We start from the raw sequence: 21,646 nt of genomic DNA on the forward strand, positions 1-21,646 counted from the left end.
CCTGCGAATCAATAACAAAAATAACTATTTTTATCAATTAGGAGAAAATTACAAAGAGCCCCCGAACTCGAACCCATATTAGTGAGAAAATGAGTTCGTCTTCATTCTTACCTCAACAAGACTAATGCTAAGTTACATACATGTACCTTATAATTTTTTTACATAAATAATGAATGATGTGGGTCCATTCACTATTCATGTGAGTTAGAGGAATTCTCAACAAATATATAAACATGATTAGTCAACGAGTCAACCCCTCACCTACCAAGTCCGAATTCCAAAACTACCCTCCGAAATTTCCATCTTTATCCTCTACAACAAAAGCAACAGCGTCTCCAATCTGTCGGCTTGCTGCCGAGTTCTCCTCTGTGTGGCTTCAAATTCTTCTCTGACGGATACTATATAATAATAATAATAATATCACACAATATTACAAACAAATAAAGTATCTTTCTGTTCGTTCAGTTACTTTTATCGGATCACGAAATCCAATTACCAATTTTTTTTTTTTAAAAAAAACATTTGCCTCATCTTTCATGTTCTGATTCTTCAGCCGATCTAAGCCAGCATGGATCGGATCATCGGTGGCAAGTTCAAACTCGGCCGAAAAATCGGCAGCGGTTCCTTCGGTGAAATCTATCTCGGTGAGTTTTTTTTGTTTTTTTAAAAGAATCTGTATATAATATGTTTGTATGGAGCTGATTGATCATCCGTGTGAACTCTTCGTTTGCAGCTACGCATATGGATACGTTTGAGATCGTCGCTATTAAAATTGTAAGTTTCTATTTGAGACTCTGTCCTTTTGTTTGAGTTAGAATTGGCAACATCTAGTTCATGACCTGTTTATGATTTTTTTTTCCTTTTCCAAAATGAATTATCACTTGATAACACGGATTATATACCTAGCTGCTTGAAATTTTAGTATTGTAAACTCTTTATCAGATGATTTTTTTTTTTGGCAGGAAAATAGTAAAACAAAGCATCCGCAACTGCTTTATGAGGCCAAATTATACAATATTCTTCAAGGAGGAAGTAAGCACAAGTCGTTCTATAATTGAGTTTCCTTTTAACTTTATTTAATTGTGGATTTGAGAGTTATTTTCCTTTTTTGGTTATTTTTATTTTTGTATTTTGTTTTGTAGGTGGAGTTCCCAACATAAAATGGTCGGGTGTAGATGGGGAGGACAATGCACTTGTGCTCGATTTGCTGGGCCCAAGTCTTGAAGATCTGTTTGTGTATTGTGGGAGGAAGTTTTCATTAAAGACTGTCTTAATGTTGGCTGATCAAATGGTAAGTGTAATATGATGAAGTAGTATGTATTTATCACTGATAAATTTTTCAGTGCGAGCTTGTATTTTCCGTTTATTTGCAATGAAATGAGCTTGTACTAATTATATTTAATTATTTGATCATATTATCTTTGACTTGTTGCAGATTACAAGAATAGAGTATGTACACTCTAAAGGGTTTTTGCATAGAGACATAAAGCCTGATAACTTCCTCATGGGCCTCGGTCGTAAAGCAAATCAGGTATCAATTTTTCAACAAATTCTTTCCTGTCAACTCACTCGGATTGTTCCATCTCTTTTATTTTATATTGATTTCTCTGTTCTACCCTTTTCTAAATCTGTGCTTGTAATTCCTTATCAGGTTTACATTATTGATTTTGGACTTGCAAAAAGATATCGCGATGCTACAACTAATCGACATATTCCTTACAGGTATTTTCTTTTTATATTTATGTTATTTATTAGTTGTTGGTTTCCTCCTCCTTACCTGATGTTTGAAAACCCCTTTGCCACACAAGTTATCCTTATTTTGTGCCTTGTAGACCTCTAATATTAATTATCTCCAGTGAACATGTTAGGCTAGCAGAGGGGGTAATTCGTTGGAAAACCTTTCAATTTTTGCAAAATGTATAATAACCATTGTTTTTCACAGGGAAAACAAAAACTTAACGGGAACTGCACGGTATGCAAGTTGCAATACTCACCTTGGAATTGGTAAAACTTAGAGAGTATATTAATTTCTTATTTGGTATTATTTGTTGAAGTTCCATTTCTTGCTTGGTTGAATTGAGCTCATATTTTTTTCCTTTGTTTTTTGGTGTGTTCATCTCAGAACAAAGTCGGAGGGATGATTTGGAGTCTCTTGGCTACGTGCTTTTATATTTTCTGAGAGGAAGGTACATGTTTTTCCCCCTTCATGTTTGATTAAAGCAACTATTCCTTGAGTTCTTAGTTCTCTGAAATAGTAATTTCTGGTATTTATTTCCTATGCCTATAAGCTTTTTGTTGTTCAATCTATTGAGGGACAAGATGTATGAAAAAAATTCTTTTAGTGTGTAACAAATTTTGGGTTGCTTATTTGTGTTTGAAATTGACTCGAATGTATTTGTGAGCAGCCTTCCATGGCAGGGGTTAAAAGCTGCAACAAAGAAACAGAAGTATGACAAAATATGTGAGAAGAAGTTATCAACTCCTATTGAGGTTTGTGTACCAATTACGTGTGTAGGAAAATGAGTGTATTTTGGTTCAAGAATAAATTTTATTGGTTTGACTTCTTTCTCCTCAGGTTCTGTGCAAATCTCACCCTGTCGAGTTTGCGTCGTACATCCATTACTGCCATTCCTTGACATTTGATCAGCGACCTGATTACGGTTTCTTAAAGCGTTTGTTTCGTGACTTGTTTTCTCGCGAAGGTATTGAGGGACAAACCTTCAAACTTATTTTGTGCAGTTGCATATGTTAAACATTCTTGCCATAACCATAATGTGAACTCCAATTTGACACGGTAGATATCTTTCCTAGTCAGATTAATTATATGCACATTAAATTTGTTATGTGAGATTAAAGTTGTCTCCTGGTTGGAGATAAGATTGATGTCATTTGGTAAATGATGAATGCTTCGCTGCTGATTCTAGGGGGTTGGGCATCAAGTTGAACATGTTTTCCTTGTTTCCTATTTTTATAAGTTGAATCTGGGTAGAAATTGCAATTTATCAAGTTATGCTCTGTGCTCTGTTGCAAACAGTTAATATTTGTCTCTTCTCATGGCAGGATATGAATTTGATTACATATTTGATTGGACCATCATAAAGTTCCAGCAGGCGCAGAAAAATAGACCTCAGCCTCGTGTATCTGTTAGTATTTTTTCTGCTTATTTCTATATTTTACTCTATTTTTTTATCCTAACTTTATGTATTTTCACTTTAATGATTGATGGATACTGTCTACAAGTTTCTACATGAGCTGCTCTAAATATTTTTGTAGCTCTTTTTGCAGTAAATAGTATATTAATGATCTTGACTAGATTTACTATTTTATGCCTTACAGCCAGTCCCTGGAGGGAGCAGTCATGCAGTGCCAATGGATATGAACAACCGCCAAGGTTAGATCAGCATGTGGTGACTAACTTAAGGCTGTGGCCTCTTGGAAAGTAGAAGTCTAAAAGAACTATAATAATTTGAAACCTGAACATAATGGGCTTTAAAATTATAGCGACATCACTTGGGCCCAAAAGCCCTAATAGTAACTTAATACTACTTCTCCCCCTCCCCCCCCTCCCCCCCACAAAAAAAAAATATAGTAATACTAACATTAATAAATTACAAAAGGTCAACTGATTCACTTTTTTCTTACATATCAAACAATTATGAGCCTCAATCTAAGATCCTTTTGTTCCTTAATCTTGAATCATAACTTGCATAGGAGTGTTACAAGGTATCTTTTAAATAGGTGGGAATTAATAATTTATTGTTGCTTAGAATAATACTGAGACTTGCATTTTCTGTAACTGACAGGAAGCATTAATGGTCCACACTCAGCTGATGTGACAGAGCACATTAGATCGAGCAATATGACTGCTCCTGGCATGCGCATGCAGTTCAAATCAGCATTAGGAAAGCATTTGAATCCCGATTATACTGTTGACAAGAATGTAAGTTATCTGGAACTGCACAATGGAAAGAAAAATTATAAAGTTCGAGTAGCACATCCATTTAGAAATATGTTAGTTGCCTGTAGGAATTGTTTTTTTTTTTTTTTATAATACTGTGATTCTGATGTTACTCATGTTATCAAATGCTGGTTTAATACCCATGCATTTGTTTGATATATTTTTTTATGTTATGTTCCTAGAGACTTCAAATGAATCACTGTTGATTAAAGTTAATTTTTGCAGATTGCAAGTGATGCACATATGCCATCCACTTCATATGCTGTTGCCTCAAAAAGAAATGCCTCAAAACCTATGATGCCCACAGAAGCTGCAAATACTAGTCATGGACACAGCAACAAAGTCGGTCCTTCAAGTAGCTGGATATCCTCATTGCAGCGCATTTCTTCTGCCAAGTGATGAATTGGTAATTATCTAGTTCATACAGTTTTTGGGTTTTCTGCTCCCATTTGTGAAGGGGAAAATTCATGTGTTAAAAGTTGGATTCTTTTTTATTGCAGCTGCTTTTTTCCTCACCCATCAGTGTGTTGACCAAATTGTTCTCATTAATGTCTTTAGCTATGGAACTGGTCACGAAGATTCTAGAGTTGCATTTGTGGAGGCAACAAATTTGTGATTATTTGAGGTTATGTTTCTACTGTGATTCTGGTGGAAAAGTTGTTAGTGTCGCACTCATGAATATGTGCTGCTGATTTGAAGAATTGTGTTAGTGTGATCCCAGCTCGCATTTTTTTTTTTTCCTCTTACGGTGACTACAGATACATTGGCTGTTATATGAAATACAGATACTCAAAGCATGGTTCCTGAGCTGTACATAGATGTCATGAATGACTTTTCAACCTTGTATTAATGGTTCTCTGTAACATTAGTCATATGTGAAGAATTCTCACCCCTTCCCCTCAGCTCCTCCCCCTTTTTTAACTATTCAGTTTGCTTTTGCCATATGGTTGTCAATAGAATTTTTGTTTTGCTTCAACCATGATTATGTTTTTCTGGTGCAATCTTCCAAATTTAGTATCTGTTGTCTTCTGTCCCAGTTATCTGGTAGTACTTAATTAACCTCATTAATGAAATCTGAGTAGGAAACAGCATGAATTTAGCTCCAATGCCATGTGTCATGTCCTCAGATATGAAGAATCCTTAGGTTGTTAGGAGATAAAATCATTATTTTATTTATTTATTTATTTTCCCTCCTTTCTATTTGTCATTTTTGTGGATTTCAGCAAGAGCTGTATGTTATAAGTGGCCAGATCAATCAAGATTATTGCAGAAATTCTATCTAATTGAAGGAAATTTTATGGTTCAATACTCTATTCATTCAAATATGTGATGTTATTGTGGTGGTTTACATTTAGGGCAACGGTCACCAAAATGATTCGAGCTCGTCTGATTTTCCAGGACATGATTCCTTCCCTTAATTTCTTTCAGTTTCTGCTTACTGTGTTCTACTGAAAAAGCAATATTCATGTCGATATCTGATTGATGCCATCTTTAGGGCAATTTAGAGTTATGTCATGATTCTCTGGATTCTCAAGTATTTTAATATGATTCTCTGTTTACTCACAAGGTGGATTTCTGGCAGTATTTGTTCTTACTTTTCCTCATCCATTGTTCTCTTTATATTTAGCAGCTTTACTCTCAACCTTCTATCTTCTCAGTTTAGAATTAGTCATTTCTAAAATGAAATTGTACGAAGTAGTGTTACATTTAGCAGGACACTCTGGAAATGCTATCTGATGTGTTCAAAGATTGTTGAAGGTTGTTGATGTATTTTGGCTTCAGTTTACTTTTGATGCCATCTTTCTGCCTTCTAATTGATTCTTCAAGTCAATTAGTGGCTCAATTTGCTCAAGTTAGAAATTGAGATCAAGATTATCATGTAGCTTCATTCTTAAGGGATTATGAATATTTCCAGTTTTGTTTTATCAATTTGTCAAGATTTTGAAGAAATGTTTCCGTATTGATGTTCATGAGTAAAAAGCAATTCTAAATAACCCTCTCAATTATCAGTTAATATTTTTTAATTTGCAGGAATTTTTTCTCTCTACAATATTGTCTGAAGGATGGAATATGACAGGAATAGGCCATTTAGGATGGCATTTGAAGATCATAAACATATGCCTATGGCTACTTCTGACTGAAGAAGAGGTTGCTAACTGCTGAAAGTGGAAAATTGCATGAAGTGGATGTCATTTAATGAAAAATAGTCTTTATGTGGGCTCAAAAGTCTGCAGATCTCGACATCTGGGCAGTATGGTTCTAGTCTCCCTTCTGATTTTGACAAGAGATCACAAATCTGTATTTCTCTTGCCCGCAGGAAATGGTATGTGCCTATCAACCATGTGACTTTCAATGTGAGGACTGTGTGTTTGAATGGAATTCCTGGGAATTAAAGAAGGCCCAGGCCAGCAATTGGTCTGACATATCAACTTAATTGTCCAGCAATATTAATACAGATCTCAGGTACTTATGAGGGAGATTACTGAAGCATTTGGGATGTTTTGTAGTGTTGGTAATTTGACTCTTGAGTGAGAAATCATGCAACTATGCAAGTATAGATTTTAGGTACTTATGAGGGAGATAAGCATTCGTATATTTTCTTGGATTTATAATGGTTGATAAATTTAAGAGTATGAGTGATCAATTAGTGCTGCTGATTTCTGAAGTTCCTCTCAGGATGGAAAATTTTGAGGCGATTAATATGAATTGTCCTACTCAGAAGTTTCAACAGTCTATAGTCTCTGAAGCGATGTTATTGCTCTCTGATTTAGTTTTTCGGTACTTGCATTCCCAGATATGTTTAGATGTTGGACTTCTGAAAGCACGTATTTGTCTGATATACAGGGCTCTCTACGGTCAGTGGCTGACAGCTGCCTCTATCGGAGATTTTGAACATCAGTGTGTTAGTGACATGATTGCACTAGTTTTGTAGTTGTTCCAGGATCACTGATTTGGTTGCCTCTACCTTCATAAAAGCATTGTGAAGGGATGAGCTGCCTTTAAGCTTTGTGAAATTTCGGACCGGTTGTTTCATTGGTGGTATTCCTAGGAATTGTTTTGTGCTTTTCAAACCTTTAATTCTACAAGCGTTTTTATCCTGAGGGAGGGAGAGAAGATTTGGATTGGAAATGGATTTGTGATTCTGAAGACAGTTTAGCCTATCCAGTAAAAGTAGGCTAACATCAGTCAGTGGCCGCACAAAGCCGCAGAAATGCATTGTTGTTTCAATTCATTCTCTTTAGGGTACCATGAACTGTCCCCTCTGTTTTTGGCATTTGTGTAACAGGAAGCCGGCAGAGAAAAACCGTGTCTTACTAGGGAATGTGGGCATGCTTGTAGTTGCTGCCTTGTCTGGTGCAGCATGGAGTGGTATGGCTTGCTATGTGAGCTGTCTTTAACACTTTCCTAGTTTTCGTTTTCCAGGCAGTTTGATCCAGGCTTGCGAACCATTGTTAATTGGTGTGCATGAGTGCCTTGGTTCTGGGTTTATAGCAACAATCAATAGAGTTCCAATCCTCTCTGCTTGTAGGATATAGGTTTTGAATCATCCATGGATTCAAATTTCATATGCAAGTGGTGATAGTTATAGCAATACTGTCAAACTTGTTAATTATGTGCCGTCGGACTTTTACAGAATTGCCACTTACTAGACACCAGAATTTGTTGCTCACTAACCATTGCATTGTTTGACGCAGTTACAATTTTGTTTGACGTTATGGATCAAATGGGTAAAATATTAATGAACTATTTTATATAAAAACAAACAAGTAAATAAGTAATACTTGATCTGTTTAACAATTTCATGTGAAATGTTGCTTTTTCTTTTTCTTTTTAATCACAATTTTATCCTTTATAAGCTTTTAGCAATATGACCTGATCCTCTATTCATTTCATCTATTATTTACATTAACATGTTGGAGTAAATTTTGAGATAGCAAATAATGCGTATGTGGTGTTAGGATCTTAAAAGCTTGCTTAGGAGAGATCAGAATGTGAAATAATATTTTTATACCATTGTCGTACGCTATGTCCAAGCAGTCTGGTTGAGATGCATAAAATTCACCTAAACCCTTGCTTCCATTCCCGAAGGTAGAAGATTTCCAGTAAGGGATATAGTAAAAATAACTACAGCCAAACAAGAACAGTTTACCAAGACGGTGCTTCCCTACTATTCAAATCCTTCAAGACACCCACGGCTTTAGTCAGCACAATCCCAGGGTCCGGATTGCGGATGGTCGACTCCAACCAACCTTGCCAATGACTTGAGCTTTGATATTGCTGCCTTACCATGCATGAACTCGTTGACACATCAGTCCTCGTCAGATGTATCAGCACTGTCTTGATAAAAGAATCGAGGACAAAGCATCCAACTAAAGTGTCAGAATCTTCTTCACTAGAGATCACAGAAAGCTCGGGTGAGCATTTGGTCATTGTTCCTAGTTTGGGCATGCATCAGATCAAAGTAATAAGCTGCAATGGTAGAATGGTTGGTTCGAATGTCGATCAAAGACTATATACTGGTGTTCAGTGTTCACCATGAGACGACAGCTTTGGCTCCTCAATGTTTTTTTTTTTTCCACATCCGTTGTGGTAATTGCCTAGGAAAGAAACTGAAAATGTGCTTTTAGTGGAAGTAGAGTCTTTGAACTAGCCTCACCTGCACATTTACGTTGAGATGCATTTATATTCAATTACCTGAAGAAAAATCATTCAGATACAATGATTGTATTAATTGTGTTAAGAAAACTGCAGTGGTGAGGCTGAAGGGATACAAGTTTGACACAGGTTTGCACCTAACCAATACCATGATAAGAGCTAATAAAATAATGTAACTACAGTCAAGATGAAATCAACAATGCCCGTGTCTAAAAGATCAATTTAAATGCATTGAGTTGAATAAATAACAAAGCACGAGTCCTGAAATTGGTGAAAATATCTGCGCATCAGGTAAGCAATTAGTAAAATACATTCTGATAAAAGAATTTACTCTTTACCGCCAACTGTGTGAGTATATTACACATATGCAGAACACTACATATTCCACAATTGATGCACAAACAGAACTTCCCTTTGCTTTTCCGAATTCTAGAACAATATACATTCAACTCCAGAAAGATGTTAACTCTATTGCCAATACAGCAACATTTCAAGTGGATAGCCAAGCTGCAATTGAGGTTAACAATATGGATCATCGAAAAGTAATTATTTCCCTGTTTTATCAATGGATATATAGTTTCTTATGTTAGGCTGCAGCAATATTTGACAACTGAATTTTAACTCCAAGAAACTTACACATACTCTCACCTTAAAAAGGAAAGATATTAGCTTCCTATACCAGGAGCCATGCAGAAGCAGCAGATTTACTAGTAAGAGTCATTTGCGGAATAAAAATATCGGTCTGTTGAATCCAGTTTTGCTGCTGGATAAACCACCAGAACCGATGTCCTCTACAGTTCTAAATCCAATCTGCAAAATATCAAAAATCTTGGATCTCAGAAAATGATTTACAACATATGCACCCGACTAAAATTGTTTAAGTAATACCATTAGGCCATCCTCCACTCACAGCACTGCCAATTGAACAAAACAAAATAGATACCTTATCTAGAAGAATTTCCTGGAACTCTTTTGGATACAACTTGATATTTTGAAAATTTGTTGCTGTGGTCTGCAAAAGTAGATTGAATTGGCCATTGTATTAACCCAAAATAAAAAATCCCTTCTCAAAGTGAAGATGTTAAATTTATCAAATATTTGAAAGAATTTAATAACAAAAGTTTTACACATGCACTGGTAGTAGAGCCCAAAAATAACTTTGGAAGATTACCATAACAATGCTTCCAATAATCATCACACACTAGCACAACTAAACAGGCATATTTTCTCCCTTCCACCCTTTATAAAAAGAAAAAAAGAAAAAATCATTGCTCATTTGCTGGTTACATTAAATGTTTAACCTGACCTTTCTGAGTAATCATTTACTAAGGAAAAAAAATATCATTTACCATCATCCCAGTAATTGTTGAATAAGATGGATTATGGGACTGCAAAAAGAATAATACCTCAGACACACGACGATTCTTTTCATACGATACCCAAGGTTGAGGTTCCAACACAAAAATGCCACCCTGCCCACAATTGTGCATAATTTCTCAGTCATTGTTCACAATGCCATTTCATAAGATAAGGGTAAATGCTACATAAATATGGCTATCCTAAGCACAGAAAATCGCACAACAAGTTGAGAGAAAACAAATATGTTTGTATAAAACTATGGATATAAGAATTTACCGGACGAAGAAGTTTCCATATCCTCATAAATAAAGTAATCAACCCATCATCACCCCAATTCAAATGTATCCATTTTGTTACGCTCAAACTGCATTGCAGAGGACAAACACATTTCAGTATATGAGCAGCATATAGAGATTAATCAAAACTTTAATCATAAAGAAGAGCTTTTAGTTGATGATGAAGGTACGGCAAATTGGCTCAAAACAGAAGAGTCATTGGGTTGAATAATTAGAACTACTGAAACAAGAATGCATATGACAAGTTGAAAATGCCAATTCAACTGTGAAATAACAAAGAAGAAAGAAGAAAACACACAAGAATAAGTGCATAAAGGAATGCAGATGACAGACATGAAGAGGTGGGGTAAATTCTTCTCATGTTAAACCGAAATTTTCAAAAGCAAGAACAGCTGTTTCATTGTGAGAGAGAGAAAGAGAGAAGGAAAAAAAAAACTTCGGATAATTAGAACTACTGAAACGAGAATGCATATGACAAGTTGAAAATACCAATTCAAGTGTAAAATAACAAAGAAGAAGAAAGAAGAAAACACACATGAATAAGTGCATAAATGCATGCAGATGACAGACATGAAGAGATGGGGTAAGTTCTTCTCATGTGAAACCCAAATTTTCAAAAGCAAGAACAACTGTTTCTTTGTGAGAGAGAGAAAGAGAGAAGGAAAATTAAAAAAAAAAAAAAAAAGAATGAACAAAATTTTCTCTTCAGCAAAAGCATATTTGTGAACTAAGCTTATCTTGTAGTATTATTATTTATGAACCTGTCGCACCACAGGGTAATAAAGAACAAGGAAAAACTTACCAGAGAATCGCATCATAGTACTTCTCCGGTGAGTCCCGACCATGTACAAAATTTTCCTGTTTGAAAGAAACTATGTCAAAGAGATTTCTTTCTGCAGGAGAACAATTCCTTGAAATTGCCTTCTTCTCTTCTTGTGCAGCAGTTACGTTCTTCTCTAAACCATCTCCTTTCTCTATAACCTCCACTCTAGAAGCATTCGCTCGTCTTTTCTCATTATGTTCCGTTCTTACAATTTTCCTAAGGTGCCAATATGCATCCGCAACACGATCTGCAAGAGAAAAGAAGACGTATGATATGTCCATCATATCAAATTAACAATCTTAACTTTAATAATTGAGCACTCCATATGAGTCATGAAGGTAAATTCATACAAACTGAAAACAAAAGCAATCACCAATTCCCCCTTTACCCATTAAGAACAAGAAATCCAAAATCAGATGCACACATGCAATTCTTGCACATATACCCATACCTACCATCTAGACATGAAAACAGACTACTAGAAGTCTGCCAATCTGTATGCTGTGTCCAACAAGAACAATTGACGATATTTCTTGGGCACTCATCAGTAATATCATGGCTAAGACAATGCAATTAGGGCACCGACAATGCAATGAGTAAAAACTCTAATTTCAAAACCCAACTAGAATATAAATTAAAACAACATCACATTCCCTGGAACAGGCTGAACAAATCGAAACCCAAGAATTTATAAAGATAGTAAAATATGAATCATTCCCACTTAAATCATAATTGCAACAAACAAACATTAAGAGGGTAGGTAAAATCTTACTAGAGTCGATGTCAATCCCAAGGATACTCCGGCAGTTAAACTTTTGTGCTGCATAACAAACATGAAAAGCATAATCACTTCACTATAAAATGAACAATTCTACTAAAACCCAAAACTTGAACTTTCCAAAAACCACGCCCCCTAGTGCAAATATCTAGGGAAAAAAAAAAATTCGTACCAATTTGAATGGTAATGATGCCACTATTGCAGCCAATATCGAGACAATCTTTGCCTTCAAACCATTCCTTTTTCAACACTTTAAATCGAGGATCTTCGTTCAAGCCCTGACCAATCTGAAGAAGTAGTACAGATAAGTAAATACACTCAGCATTTATTTATATAATTAGCTTTAAAAATTAAAATTAAAATTAAAAAAAAAACAAAGAAAGAGAAAGAAACTAATTACGCGATAACCGTAGTAGTTTTTGTAATTGCCGAAGGGAAAAACGTCTTTGCCCTTTCTTTTCTTAAGTTGTTGAGCTTCGCCCTTTTCTTCTTCTTCAACTTTGTTCTCCATTATTTTCTTGACCATTGTAATTAGGGTTTTATTATTATATATCCTCAATTCTAATGTGCAGAAATACGAGTTAATTATTAATGGAGTTTTTTTTATGACAAACATACAACTCCAGATATGTATATTAGGTTTTTTTTTTTGGTACTTATTAATTTAAAAAAAGAGAGAGAGGAGATGTTGTGAGTTGAGGTGTTAAATTTATATGATTTATTATTAATAGAAATTTATTTTTAAATTAAAAATAATAAAATTTAATAACTTTTTGGTACCTGAACTAATAGCGGTACATTATTTTGAATACAAATTGAGTACTTTAATTAAATAAGTATAACATTTTAAAAAAAATCAATGTTCAAATATTTAAATGAAAATAAAATTATCTAATAAAATTATTAGTTATATTTATTTAATTGTGTTTGATTGTATTTATATTTTCATAATTACTAATTATGAAAAATAAGTATTATCAATTTTAAAGGTGTTTTAATCCAATCCCGACCAACTAATTTTTGTTAGATTGGCCTTTTGATTGGGTTGAAATGGATTGCAAAATAAGTTTACATAGAATTTGTAAATATGTACATATTTTGTACAAAAGAGAACTTTGAGAGTTTATTAGAAGGAAAATTATTTTTACACTATTTTTTTGTTATATGTACATTTAATTACCATAAAATTTCGACATATACTTTGCACTATCTTTATTTTTAAATTTATATCAATCAATTATTGTGACACTAAAAATAATTATTTTACCCATAAATGAATTAAAAAATTAAGTTATCCTATAAAATTTAAAAAAAAAACTATAATTATAAGGATGCCCCTAAATTCAATAAAACAAATAAATCTCATAATTTAAGATGATAATTTTTAAATGAAATTATAACTATAAAAAAGAACATCATGTAATTATAATTTTATTAAATTTTTGTAATTAAATTAAGTATAAAGAAGTTTACAAAAATTAACATGAAGAGAACCTCTCTATAATTATTGTAAACTTTCCTATAAATAATATTAAGAAACTTCTCCATACAAATAAAATGAAATTATGATTATAAAAAATTAATATGAAAAAATTTAAATTAAATTATATTTGTAAAAAATTAACATATTAGATTTAAGATTTATTTCTTTTATTAAACACATGGATATTTTTATAATTATAGTTTTTTTATTTTTTAAAATTTTGTAAAATAAAATAGTCTTTTAATTCATTTAAGGATAAAATTGTTATTTTTTAGTGTCAAAGTGATTGATTGATTGATACAAACTTAAAAACAAAGATGGTGTGAAATACATGTTAAAATTTTGTGGTGGTTAAATGGATATAACAATAAAAAAAGATGATGCAGAAATAATTTTCCTTATTAAAAAAAAAACTACTTCAAGCTTAAAGATGTTAAGGTTTGGTTTATATTGACTATTAAGGTTTTGTGATTTTTAAACCACAACTATTATGGAAAAAAATATATAATTATGAAATAAAAGTCAATAATATATAGTAAAAAATTAAAAATAACTTTTAAATAATATTGTCAAAAATATTAAGGGTTTTAAAGATTTTTCATCATATAAATGTGAGATATGATCAACTTAACTTCTAAACCACAACATCAAGTGTTTGCTAGATACTTTAATGTTATATGTTAAACTATAGTTGCAGAGCCATAATACCAAATAAAACTTAAATATGAATTATGCTTGGAATTTTGAGTGTTAAAAAATTTAAATAGTTGCATTCATAGCAACCCAAGTTGTAGTTTCTTGATTAATGGTGGATGGCTTAGACTCTATTTAAGATTAAAGTACTATAACTTTTAAGTAACAAAATTGTAGTGGAAAAAATAAAACTATAATTATAAAATAAAAGTTCATAATAAATGTGATTTTTAATAATAATTTTGAAAAAATAATAAAGATGTTATAAGTTACTGTCCAACCTCAATATCAATCACGACCTTAAAATAAATACAAATGGCAATATACAGCAACTAACTTTGCATACATGCAGCCCATTTGTGACTACCAACTTTCATCTTAATTTTGAAAATATAACTATTTAAGTGGTTGGTAAATCAATGGGTTTTTTGCTTAAATATTCCCCAAAACATGGTTATCTATCTACTTATATCTCATACTTAAAAAATATCTACATATATCCCTCAGTGAGAAATATGAGGCACTTCTTCACTCTCCTCATTCTTACGCTCGTGATCTCATTCTCTCTTTCAACAAAACATCACTACAAAATACTCACTCAAAATAAAACATGAAAAATCATTTTATTGAGTTTGCTTAGTTTGTAATTAGGTGCATTGTACAAGTAATTGTAAAGTTTAAATTTGGTGCACATGGTTTTTATTCATCTTCTTCACACCGTATTATACATATTTAGGGTTTAGTTTACTTTATGAAAAACAATAAAATAACTCATATTTTCATCATTTTTACATCAAGTTATTGCATATAATATTTTGTTACTACATTTGATAAAATCTTAAGCATGTTCTCAAGATTTTATATTACAAATTTTTGCTCTGGACTAGTTTACTCAACTACAAACTATAGTCGTGTATTTAATTAATTTACTCGACTGTAGTTATGTAAATGAAAAGAAAGTTTTAGCTATTATGACACCTTAACATTATATTAATGTATTTTTTTTCAAATAAATATGACACCTTAACATCAACCAACTTATTTCGTAACACCGACATTTTCTATACCCATTTACTTAAATATGGTCATTTATTTTCTCAATTTCCTTGACGGTAGTCATGTAAATAGACAAAATATTGTATAAGAGGTTATGTACCCCGTACAATTTTCTTTTTCGTAGTAATTTCATTGCACCAAATTGTTATTGTTGAATTCATCTAGCACCTAAAGAAAAAACTTAATCACATTTGCATTGCATCTCAACGGAGAATCTGATGAACAAATACATATACATACATGCAAACATACTTACATGTGTGTGTGTGTGTGTGTGTGTGTGTGTAACGTATTGTAAACATACTTATTCATAAGGGGTGTATCTCTTTAATTAAGTTAATACAGTTTAAATAAATTATAATTACTTTACTAAGAGACATCATTAATCCTAAATAGACATAATTTTCCCTATAACTTAAGAGTCAAAAGGTATTGTTAAGTAAATAAAAGCATCAGGTCGGTCATGCTACTATTTCCACCCCGGCATGAATCACCTCAGCCAAATGGTACGAGCAGAGCAGGGGCAACACGAGCCGAGCCAAGACGAATACTGACCAGAGGTATATACCGAGCCGGTACCCGTACCCCAAAAAGCAGAAGCACGATCTCACAGAATCGCGGCAGTTGTGCTTTCCCAGAACCGTTGCGGGAGATGCGAGATCCCACGTTTGCCCATGATGCAGCAGTTAGAGTCCCATAAGGGGCTGCCACTGCCCAAAAAAGGTGGGATGAAGGGCAAACGGGAACGTGGGGACAGCGGCTATAAAAGAAGAAGAAATCGACGAAGAAAGAGAGAGAAAAACTGAAAAGGGGGAAAACACTGCCAAATTGCAACTAGGCCATTTCCTTACAAATTTCTAACAAACACCTTAAATCCAAATTACATTGTTTTCCCGTAAACACCTTGTGCTAACTTAGGCATCGGAGGGTTTACGCCGGCAAAACCACCGGCGTCTCTGATCCGTTTTCGGTGAACGCAGGTCTAGTGAGAGAAATGAGGGTGATTTCAGCCTTAGCGGTTCGTGCAGCAGTTGATAACTTAAACGTTGGTGAAAGAATCTGGTCGGTCTAAGGACGAGCAGATTTCGGCATCAACATTTTGGCGCCGTCTGTGGGGAGCTGAATAAAAAGCTACCACCAAATTAGCAGTTACCGGAGAAGCAACGAACGATCAGATATGGATGTGTCAAGAAATGATACTTTAAGGGAGGACAATGAAACGGTGGAAACAATCACTCTCTGGGAAATTGCGAATGAAGCCCGAGAGAGGATGATGCAAGACAGATTGGAGCGGATGGAGAAACAAATGGAGACTCTCGCGTCCATATTGTTTGAGCTGAGGGATGAGCGGTGAAGGGATTGTGAAATCCCCGTTGGAAGAGATGAAGTCGGAGCAGAACCCAGCTTCCGGAGACGTAGAGTCGAGGACATTCCTCCGCCCGCAGACCAAGCTAATGGGGTGCATCCCCACAGAAGTACTGGTCAGGTCCCATGAGAACACGGGGATGAAGGGAGAGACCAACCTCGCCCCGGACGGGTACTGGAAACTACAGGCCGAGGTGCCAGTGTCGATGAAGGAGAGCTCAGACAGCGGTTGCAGAACGCCGAGCAGAAGCGAGACCAGATAGCTGCGCGTGATCCTAACCGTGCTATAGAATTAGAGGGGGAGGTGCGCAGGTTGGCGCAGGTGATAGAGGAGATACAGGGTAAGAGAAAGCCCCCGAGTTGGAGGATAATGTTAGATGAAGAATCTCCGTTATCAACTGAGATCATGGGTACCATAATCCCAAGAGATTTCCGCTTCCCCGACCTCAAATACTCTGGGCGAAGTGACCCACTGGTGCACATTGAGCGTTTCAACGATATGACGGGTGTGCAGGGGCTGACATCAGCTCAGAGGTGCAGGGCGTTCCCGTTGACACTAGAGGGACGAGCTCGAGAATGGTACCGCAAGCTGCCCCGAGGAAGTATAAAGGGGTACGAGCAGATGTGCCAGGAGTTGGTCGAGCAGTTCCGAGGGGCAGTAGCCCCAGAGGACGACATGATGGAACTAATAGGGATGAAACAGGAGGAGCACGAGTCCCTACGGGATTTTGTAAAGCGATACCACCGAGCCGTACTTGATTTGGGAGCTTTCAATCACCCGCAGGCGTTGAGGGGTTTAAAGGAGGGTGTGAGGATAGGCCGGCTATGGTATAACTTGAGAAGCCCCCTGGTGCAGAATTATTCAGCAGGATATGAGCAGGCAAAGAGAGATATCGAAATCGAAGAAGAAAAATCGGCAAAGATAAAGAATGAACAGCTGGAGGAGCTGAGACGAAAGGAAAGGAGAACTCCAAATGGGAGCGGGTCGGCAAAGCGAGCTGGGGAACCCTCAGTAAGGGGCGGAACATCAGCTCGATCCCGCCCTTACCCCCTAGCTCCGAGATCACAACAGTTTCAGCACAACCGGGCTCAACCTCCACGTCCCCCATTCCCGGATCGGCAGCGAGAATTCCGGCAGATGGCTGCCGACCCCTATCATAACAATCCCAGAGCATTATATGCAACCAATTCTAGGGCTAGACAACCAGATCAGTTAGTGACTATGCCAGCCCGAGGTGACGTTCATGATAGCCGAGCAGTTCAGCTGATAGACCAGAGCTTGACATATAGACAATACACTCCACTAAAGATCTCCATGGAAGAATTGTATGAGAGGATCGAGGGACGAGGCCTGCTGTACCCTCCAGCCCCAATAACAAAACCGACTCACCAACGGGATAAGAGCAGATTCTGCAAGTTCCACGACACTCACGGTCACACTATCAGCCAATGTCGTGACCTGAAGATTCAGGTGGAGGACTTAGTGAGGAACCGATACTTGGACGAGTATGTAGATGGAACATCCCCTGTCATGGAATCACAGTACACACGGGATGAAGGAGTTGAGAGGGATCTGGAACGTGAACAGCCGACCATCCGTGTGATAGCAGGAGGGCCAACATTGGCCGGAGATTCGAACAGGGCACGGAAGAACTATGGGAGATACGCCCTGACTAGCAAAGAAGTGCTTTTCAATTTGCCAGCAACCAAGAAGGCAAAAGTGCGACAAGTTCCCATTATGTGGACGGATGAGGATGAAGAGGGTATTTTGTATCCTCATGAGGATGCACTAGTGATTAAAGCATCAGTGGCTAGCACAGAATTGCGGCGAATACTGGTGGACACGGGCAGTTCAGTTGACATTCTATTTAAGTCAGCCCTAGATGATATGGGGATTTCAGATTTAAAGCTGGAGCGGACAAATACTTCCTTAAAAGGATTTGGAGGGGGACGGTTAACTCCCTTGGGGATCATTGAACTCCCGATTACGGTGGGGACAAAGCCGTTTGAACGAACGATGATGCTGGACTTCGTCATGGTAGAGGAAAGAAGCCCTTACCAGATGATACTGGGAAGACCATTCATGAGGATAAGCCAATGCGTTGTATCCATGCATTACTTGGCGCTGAAATACAGAATAAATGGGGTGGTTGGCGTAGTAAAAGGCGACCAGAGGATGGCAAGGAGTTGTTAATGCTACGGCGGCCAAGGAGACACTATAGGTTACTTCTCTAGATAATCGAGGAGAGTCTAAAAAGGGCCGCCAAGAGCCTGTTGAGAAACTGGAGGAAGTTGCGGTAAGCAAAAGCAACCCGAGCAGAGTAGTGAAGATCGGGTCAGGATTGGTTGGGGCAGAGAAAGGCGAGCTGGTAAATTGCCTACAGTCTCATGCGGATATATTCGCCTGGTCTCATGAAGATATGCCCGGAATTGATCGCGGGGTAGCTTGCCACAAGTTGGCAATCAAGAAGGGGGCAAGGCCGGTGAGACAGAAGAGGAGATGCTGCAACCAGGAAAGGTACGAGGCCATAAACGCCGAGGTGGAGAAGTTGTTGAAAGCAGGATTTATAAGGGAGGCCAAGTACCCAGAATGGATTTCAAATGTAGTCCTGGTAAAAAAGGCCAACGGGAAGTGGAGAATGTGTGTGGATTTCACGGATCTCAATAAGGCATGTCCAAAGGACAGTTTTTCCCTACCCAAAATAGATCAGCTGGTGGATTCAACAGCAGGTCACAGTCTGCTCAGTTTCATGGATGCCTTTTCTGGATACAACCGGATACCCATGGACGAGCAGGATGAGGAAAGCACTGCCTTTATAACTAACATGGGTTTGTTTTGCTACAGGGTAATGCCTTTCGGCCTAAAAAATGCAGGAGCCACCTATCAAAGGTTGGTAAACAAGATCTTCAAACCGTTGATTGGATACACTATGGAGGTATATATGGATGATATGATTACAAAGTCCAAAGAGCCGACGGATCATGTGAAGCATCTAGAAGAGACCTTTGAATTACTGAGGAAGTATGAGATGAAACTAAACCCGGAGAAATGTGCATTTGGGGTCAGCTCGGGCAAATTTTTAGGATTCCTGGTAAGCCACCGAGGGATCGAGGCCAACCAGGAGAAAATACGGGCGGTGACAGAAATGAGGTCCCCACGAACAGTTAAGGAGGTGCAAAGCCTTACAGGGAAGTTGGCAGTACTAAACCGATTCATCTCGCGGGCCACAGATAAATGCCACCCTTTCTTCCAAACCATAAAGAAAGAGAAAAAGATGGAGTGGACATCAGAATGTGAGGAATCATTTGGGCAGCTGAAGAAATACCTAACCCGGGCCCCATTGTTATCGACTCCGAGAGAGAGTGACCAGCTGTTGCTGTACTTAGCAATCTCTAAATGGGCTACCAGCTCGGTATTAGTCAGGGAAGAAGAAGAAAAGCAACACCTGGTATACTACACGAGCAAGGCCTTGGTAGAGGCGGAAACTAGATACCCATTGATGGAGAAGTGGGCGCTAGCTCTAATAACGGCAGCACGAAAACTTCGACCATATTTTCAGGCCCATCAGGTTATTGTTATGACCGACCAGCCACTTCGGCAAACACTTCAAAAACCAGATGCATCGGGTCGACTAGTAAAATGGTCCGTAGAGTTAAGTGAGTTCGACTTCTCCTACAGGCCCCGAGGAGCAATCAAGGCCCAAGCTCTGGCTGAATTTATGGTTGACCGAGCCGATACAGGGAAAGAAATTCGGGAGGAGCAAGCAGCAGAGCAGGAGAAACCAGAGGGGTTGTGGTTGGTAATGGTTGACGGATCATGCAGTGAGCAAGGATCCGGAGCAGGAGTTGTAATACGGAGCCCAGAAGGAACCGAAATAACATATGCAGTGAAGTTTGACTTTCAGCTCACAAACAACCAAGCTGAATATGAGGCCTTTATCACCGGGCTCGGACTTGCACACGCTCTAAGAGCAGAGAGGGTAGAAATTCGAGCAGATTCCCAACTGGTGTGTAATCAGCTCAATGATCAGTTCTAAGTAAGGGGAGAGAAGATGGGTCTTTATTTAAAGAAGGCGAAGCAGATGGTTGGGCTTTTCCAAGCAGTAGAGGTAAAGCAGATTTCCCGGAATGAGAACTTCCGAGCAGATATGCTGGCTAGGATGGCAGCCATTGCAGATCCTAAACTACCGAAGTCAGTTCCACTAGAGGTAAGGACCTCACCAAGTATTGAGGAAGAAGCAGAGGTGATGAGAGTAAGTATTGGAGAATCCTGGATGGACCCGATTCGCGCATATGTCCGCGATGGAGTTTTACCAGAGGACAAAAGGCAAGCAAGAAAATTAAAATGCCGAGCAGCAAGGTATACGCTACTGGATGGAGTGTTGTACCGCCGAGGGTTCACCTTGCTCCTTTTGAGATGTTTGGATGATGAGGAGGCGGATTATGTGCTGAGAGAGATTCATGAGGGAATATGCGGCAATCACTCGGGAGAAAGAACTTTGGCCTTCAAGGCACTCCGGCAAGGATACTTCTGGCCAACCATGCACCAGGATGCCAAAAAGATGGCAAAGAATTGTAAAACATGCCAAAGCTTCTCCGAGGTTCCTGCACAACCCCCGGAAAAGCTGACGGCTATGACATCCCCGTGGCCTTTCGCTCAATGGGGAATCGACTTGATTGGTCCATTGCCTAAGGGACGAGGAGCGGCGACACATGCAATTGTGGCAATAGACTACTTCACCAAGTGGGTGGAAGTAAGAGTCCTCAGCCAGATCACAGAGAGGAAGACAACAGATTTTATTTGGAAAAATATCATCTGCAGATATGGGATCCCCTACGCCATCATCACAGACAATGGGAGGCAATTTGACAACGGCAACTTCAGGGAATTTTGCCGAAACCTGGGGGTGGACCTGAAGTTCTGCACCCCCGCACACCCCCAGGCAAACGGACAAGTGGAAGCAGCCAACAAGGTGATAAAGAAGCTCCTAAAGACTAGATTAGGAGAGAAGAAGGGAGCTTGGGTTGACGAGCTACCGGAAGTACTGTGGGCCTACAGGACAACTCACAAAACCGCCACAGGAGAAACACCGTTCGCTTTAGCTTTTGGTCATGAGGCGGTAATCCCAGCAGAGGTTAGAGTAGGAACACATCGGACGGAATATTTCACCAAGGAGCA

At 37.6% G+C, this 21,646-nt stretch overlaps 3 protein-coding genes across 10 annotated transcripts; 2 read left to right on the forward strand and 1 right to left on the reverse strand.

Annotated features, from left to right (window-relative positions):
• Positions 1-333: 333 nt before the first annotated feature.
• On the forward strand, positions 334-7,632 carry LOC102631236 (casein kinase 1-like protein 3). Of its 5 annotated transcripts, none has more exons than XR_003065048.2 (16): positions 334-644; positions 734-774; positions 963-1,032; positions 1,143-1,291; positions 1,436-1,531; positions 1,652-1,722; positions 1,943-2,004; positions 2,123-2,186; positions 2,406-2,490; positions 2,576-2,702; positions 3,061-3,143; positions 3,337-3,391; positions 3,804-3,940; positions 4,184-4,364; positions 4,517-4,583; positions 5,990-7,632. XR_003065048.2 is itself a non-coding variant. In XM_006475614.4 (15 exons), the coding sequence occupies exons 1-14, from the start codon at positions 569-571 to the stop codon at positions 4,355-4,357; spliced, it is 1,290 nt and encodes a 429-aa protein (XP_006475677.1). In that variant the 5' UTR covers positions 334-568; the 3' UTR covers positions 4,358-4,364; positions 5,990-7,632. The 5 variants fall into 5 exon arrangements, 3 of the variants coding, with proteins under 3 accessions (XP_006475677.1, XP_006475676.1, XP_006475675.1); XR_003065047.2 differs by having other exon boundaries at positions 335-644; positions 4,459-4,583; XM_006475614.4 differs by lacking the exon at positions 4,517-4,583.
• A 314-nt stretch (positions 7,633-7,946) lies between these two features.
• Positions 7,947-12,530, reverse strand: LOC102607054 (probable RNA methyltransferase At5g51130). 4 transcript variants are annotated; one of them, XR_370407.4, is made up of 9 exons: positions 12,271-12,530; positions 12,043-12,157; positions 11,865-11,912; positions 11,072-11,339; positions 10,250-10,337; positions 10,021-10,086; positions 9,558-9,626; positions 9,263-9,424; positions 7,947-8,615 (listed from the first exon to the last, which is right to left on the reverse strand). XR_370407.4 is itself a non-coding variant. In XM_006475615.4 (8 exons), the coding sequence occupies exons 1-8, from the start codon at positions 12,484-12,486 to the stop codon at positions 9,332-9,334; spliced, it is 963 nt and encodes a 320-aa protein (XP_006475678.1). In that variant the 5' UTR covers positions 12,487-12,530; the 3' UTR covers positions 8,825-9,331. The 4 variants fall into 4 exon arrangements, 1 of the variants encoding a protein (XP_006475678.1); XR_370405.4 differs by lacking the exon at positions 7,947-8,615 and adding an exon at positions 8,825-9,121; XR_370404.4 differs by lacking the exon at positions 7,947-8,615 and adding an exon at positions 8,825-9,168.
• Positions 12,531-16,279: 3,749 nt separating this feature from the next.
• Positions 16,280-18,661, forward strand: LOC127903038 (uncharacterized). The gene is made up of 2 exons (XM_052443591.1): positions 16,280-16,452; positions 16,618-18,661. The coding sequence occupies exons 1-2, from the start codon at positions 16,280-16,282 to the stop codon at positions 18,659-18,661; spliced, it is 2,217 nt and encodes a 738-aa protein (XP_052299551.1).
• Positions 18,662-21,646: the final 2,985 nt, after the last annotated feature.

Source organism: Citrus sinensis, chromosome 1 (assembly GCF_022201045.2).
Source record: "Citrus sinensis cultivar Valencia sweet orange chromosome 1, DVS_A1.0, whole genome shotgun sequence".
In the NCBI taxonomy this organism is placed as follows: domain Eukaryota; kingdom Viridiplantae; phylum Streptophyta; class Magnoliopsida; order Sapindales; family Rutaceae; genus Citrus; species Citrus sinensis.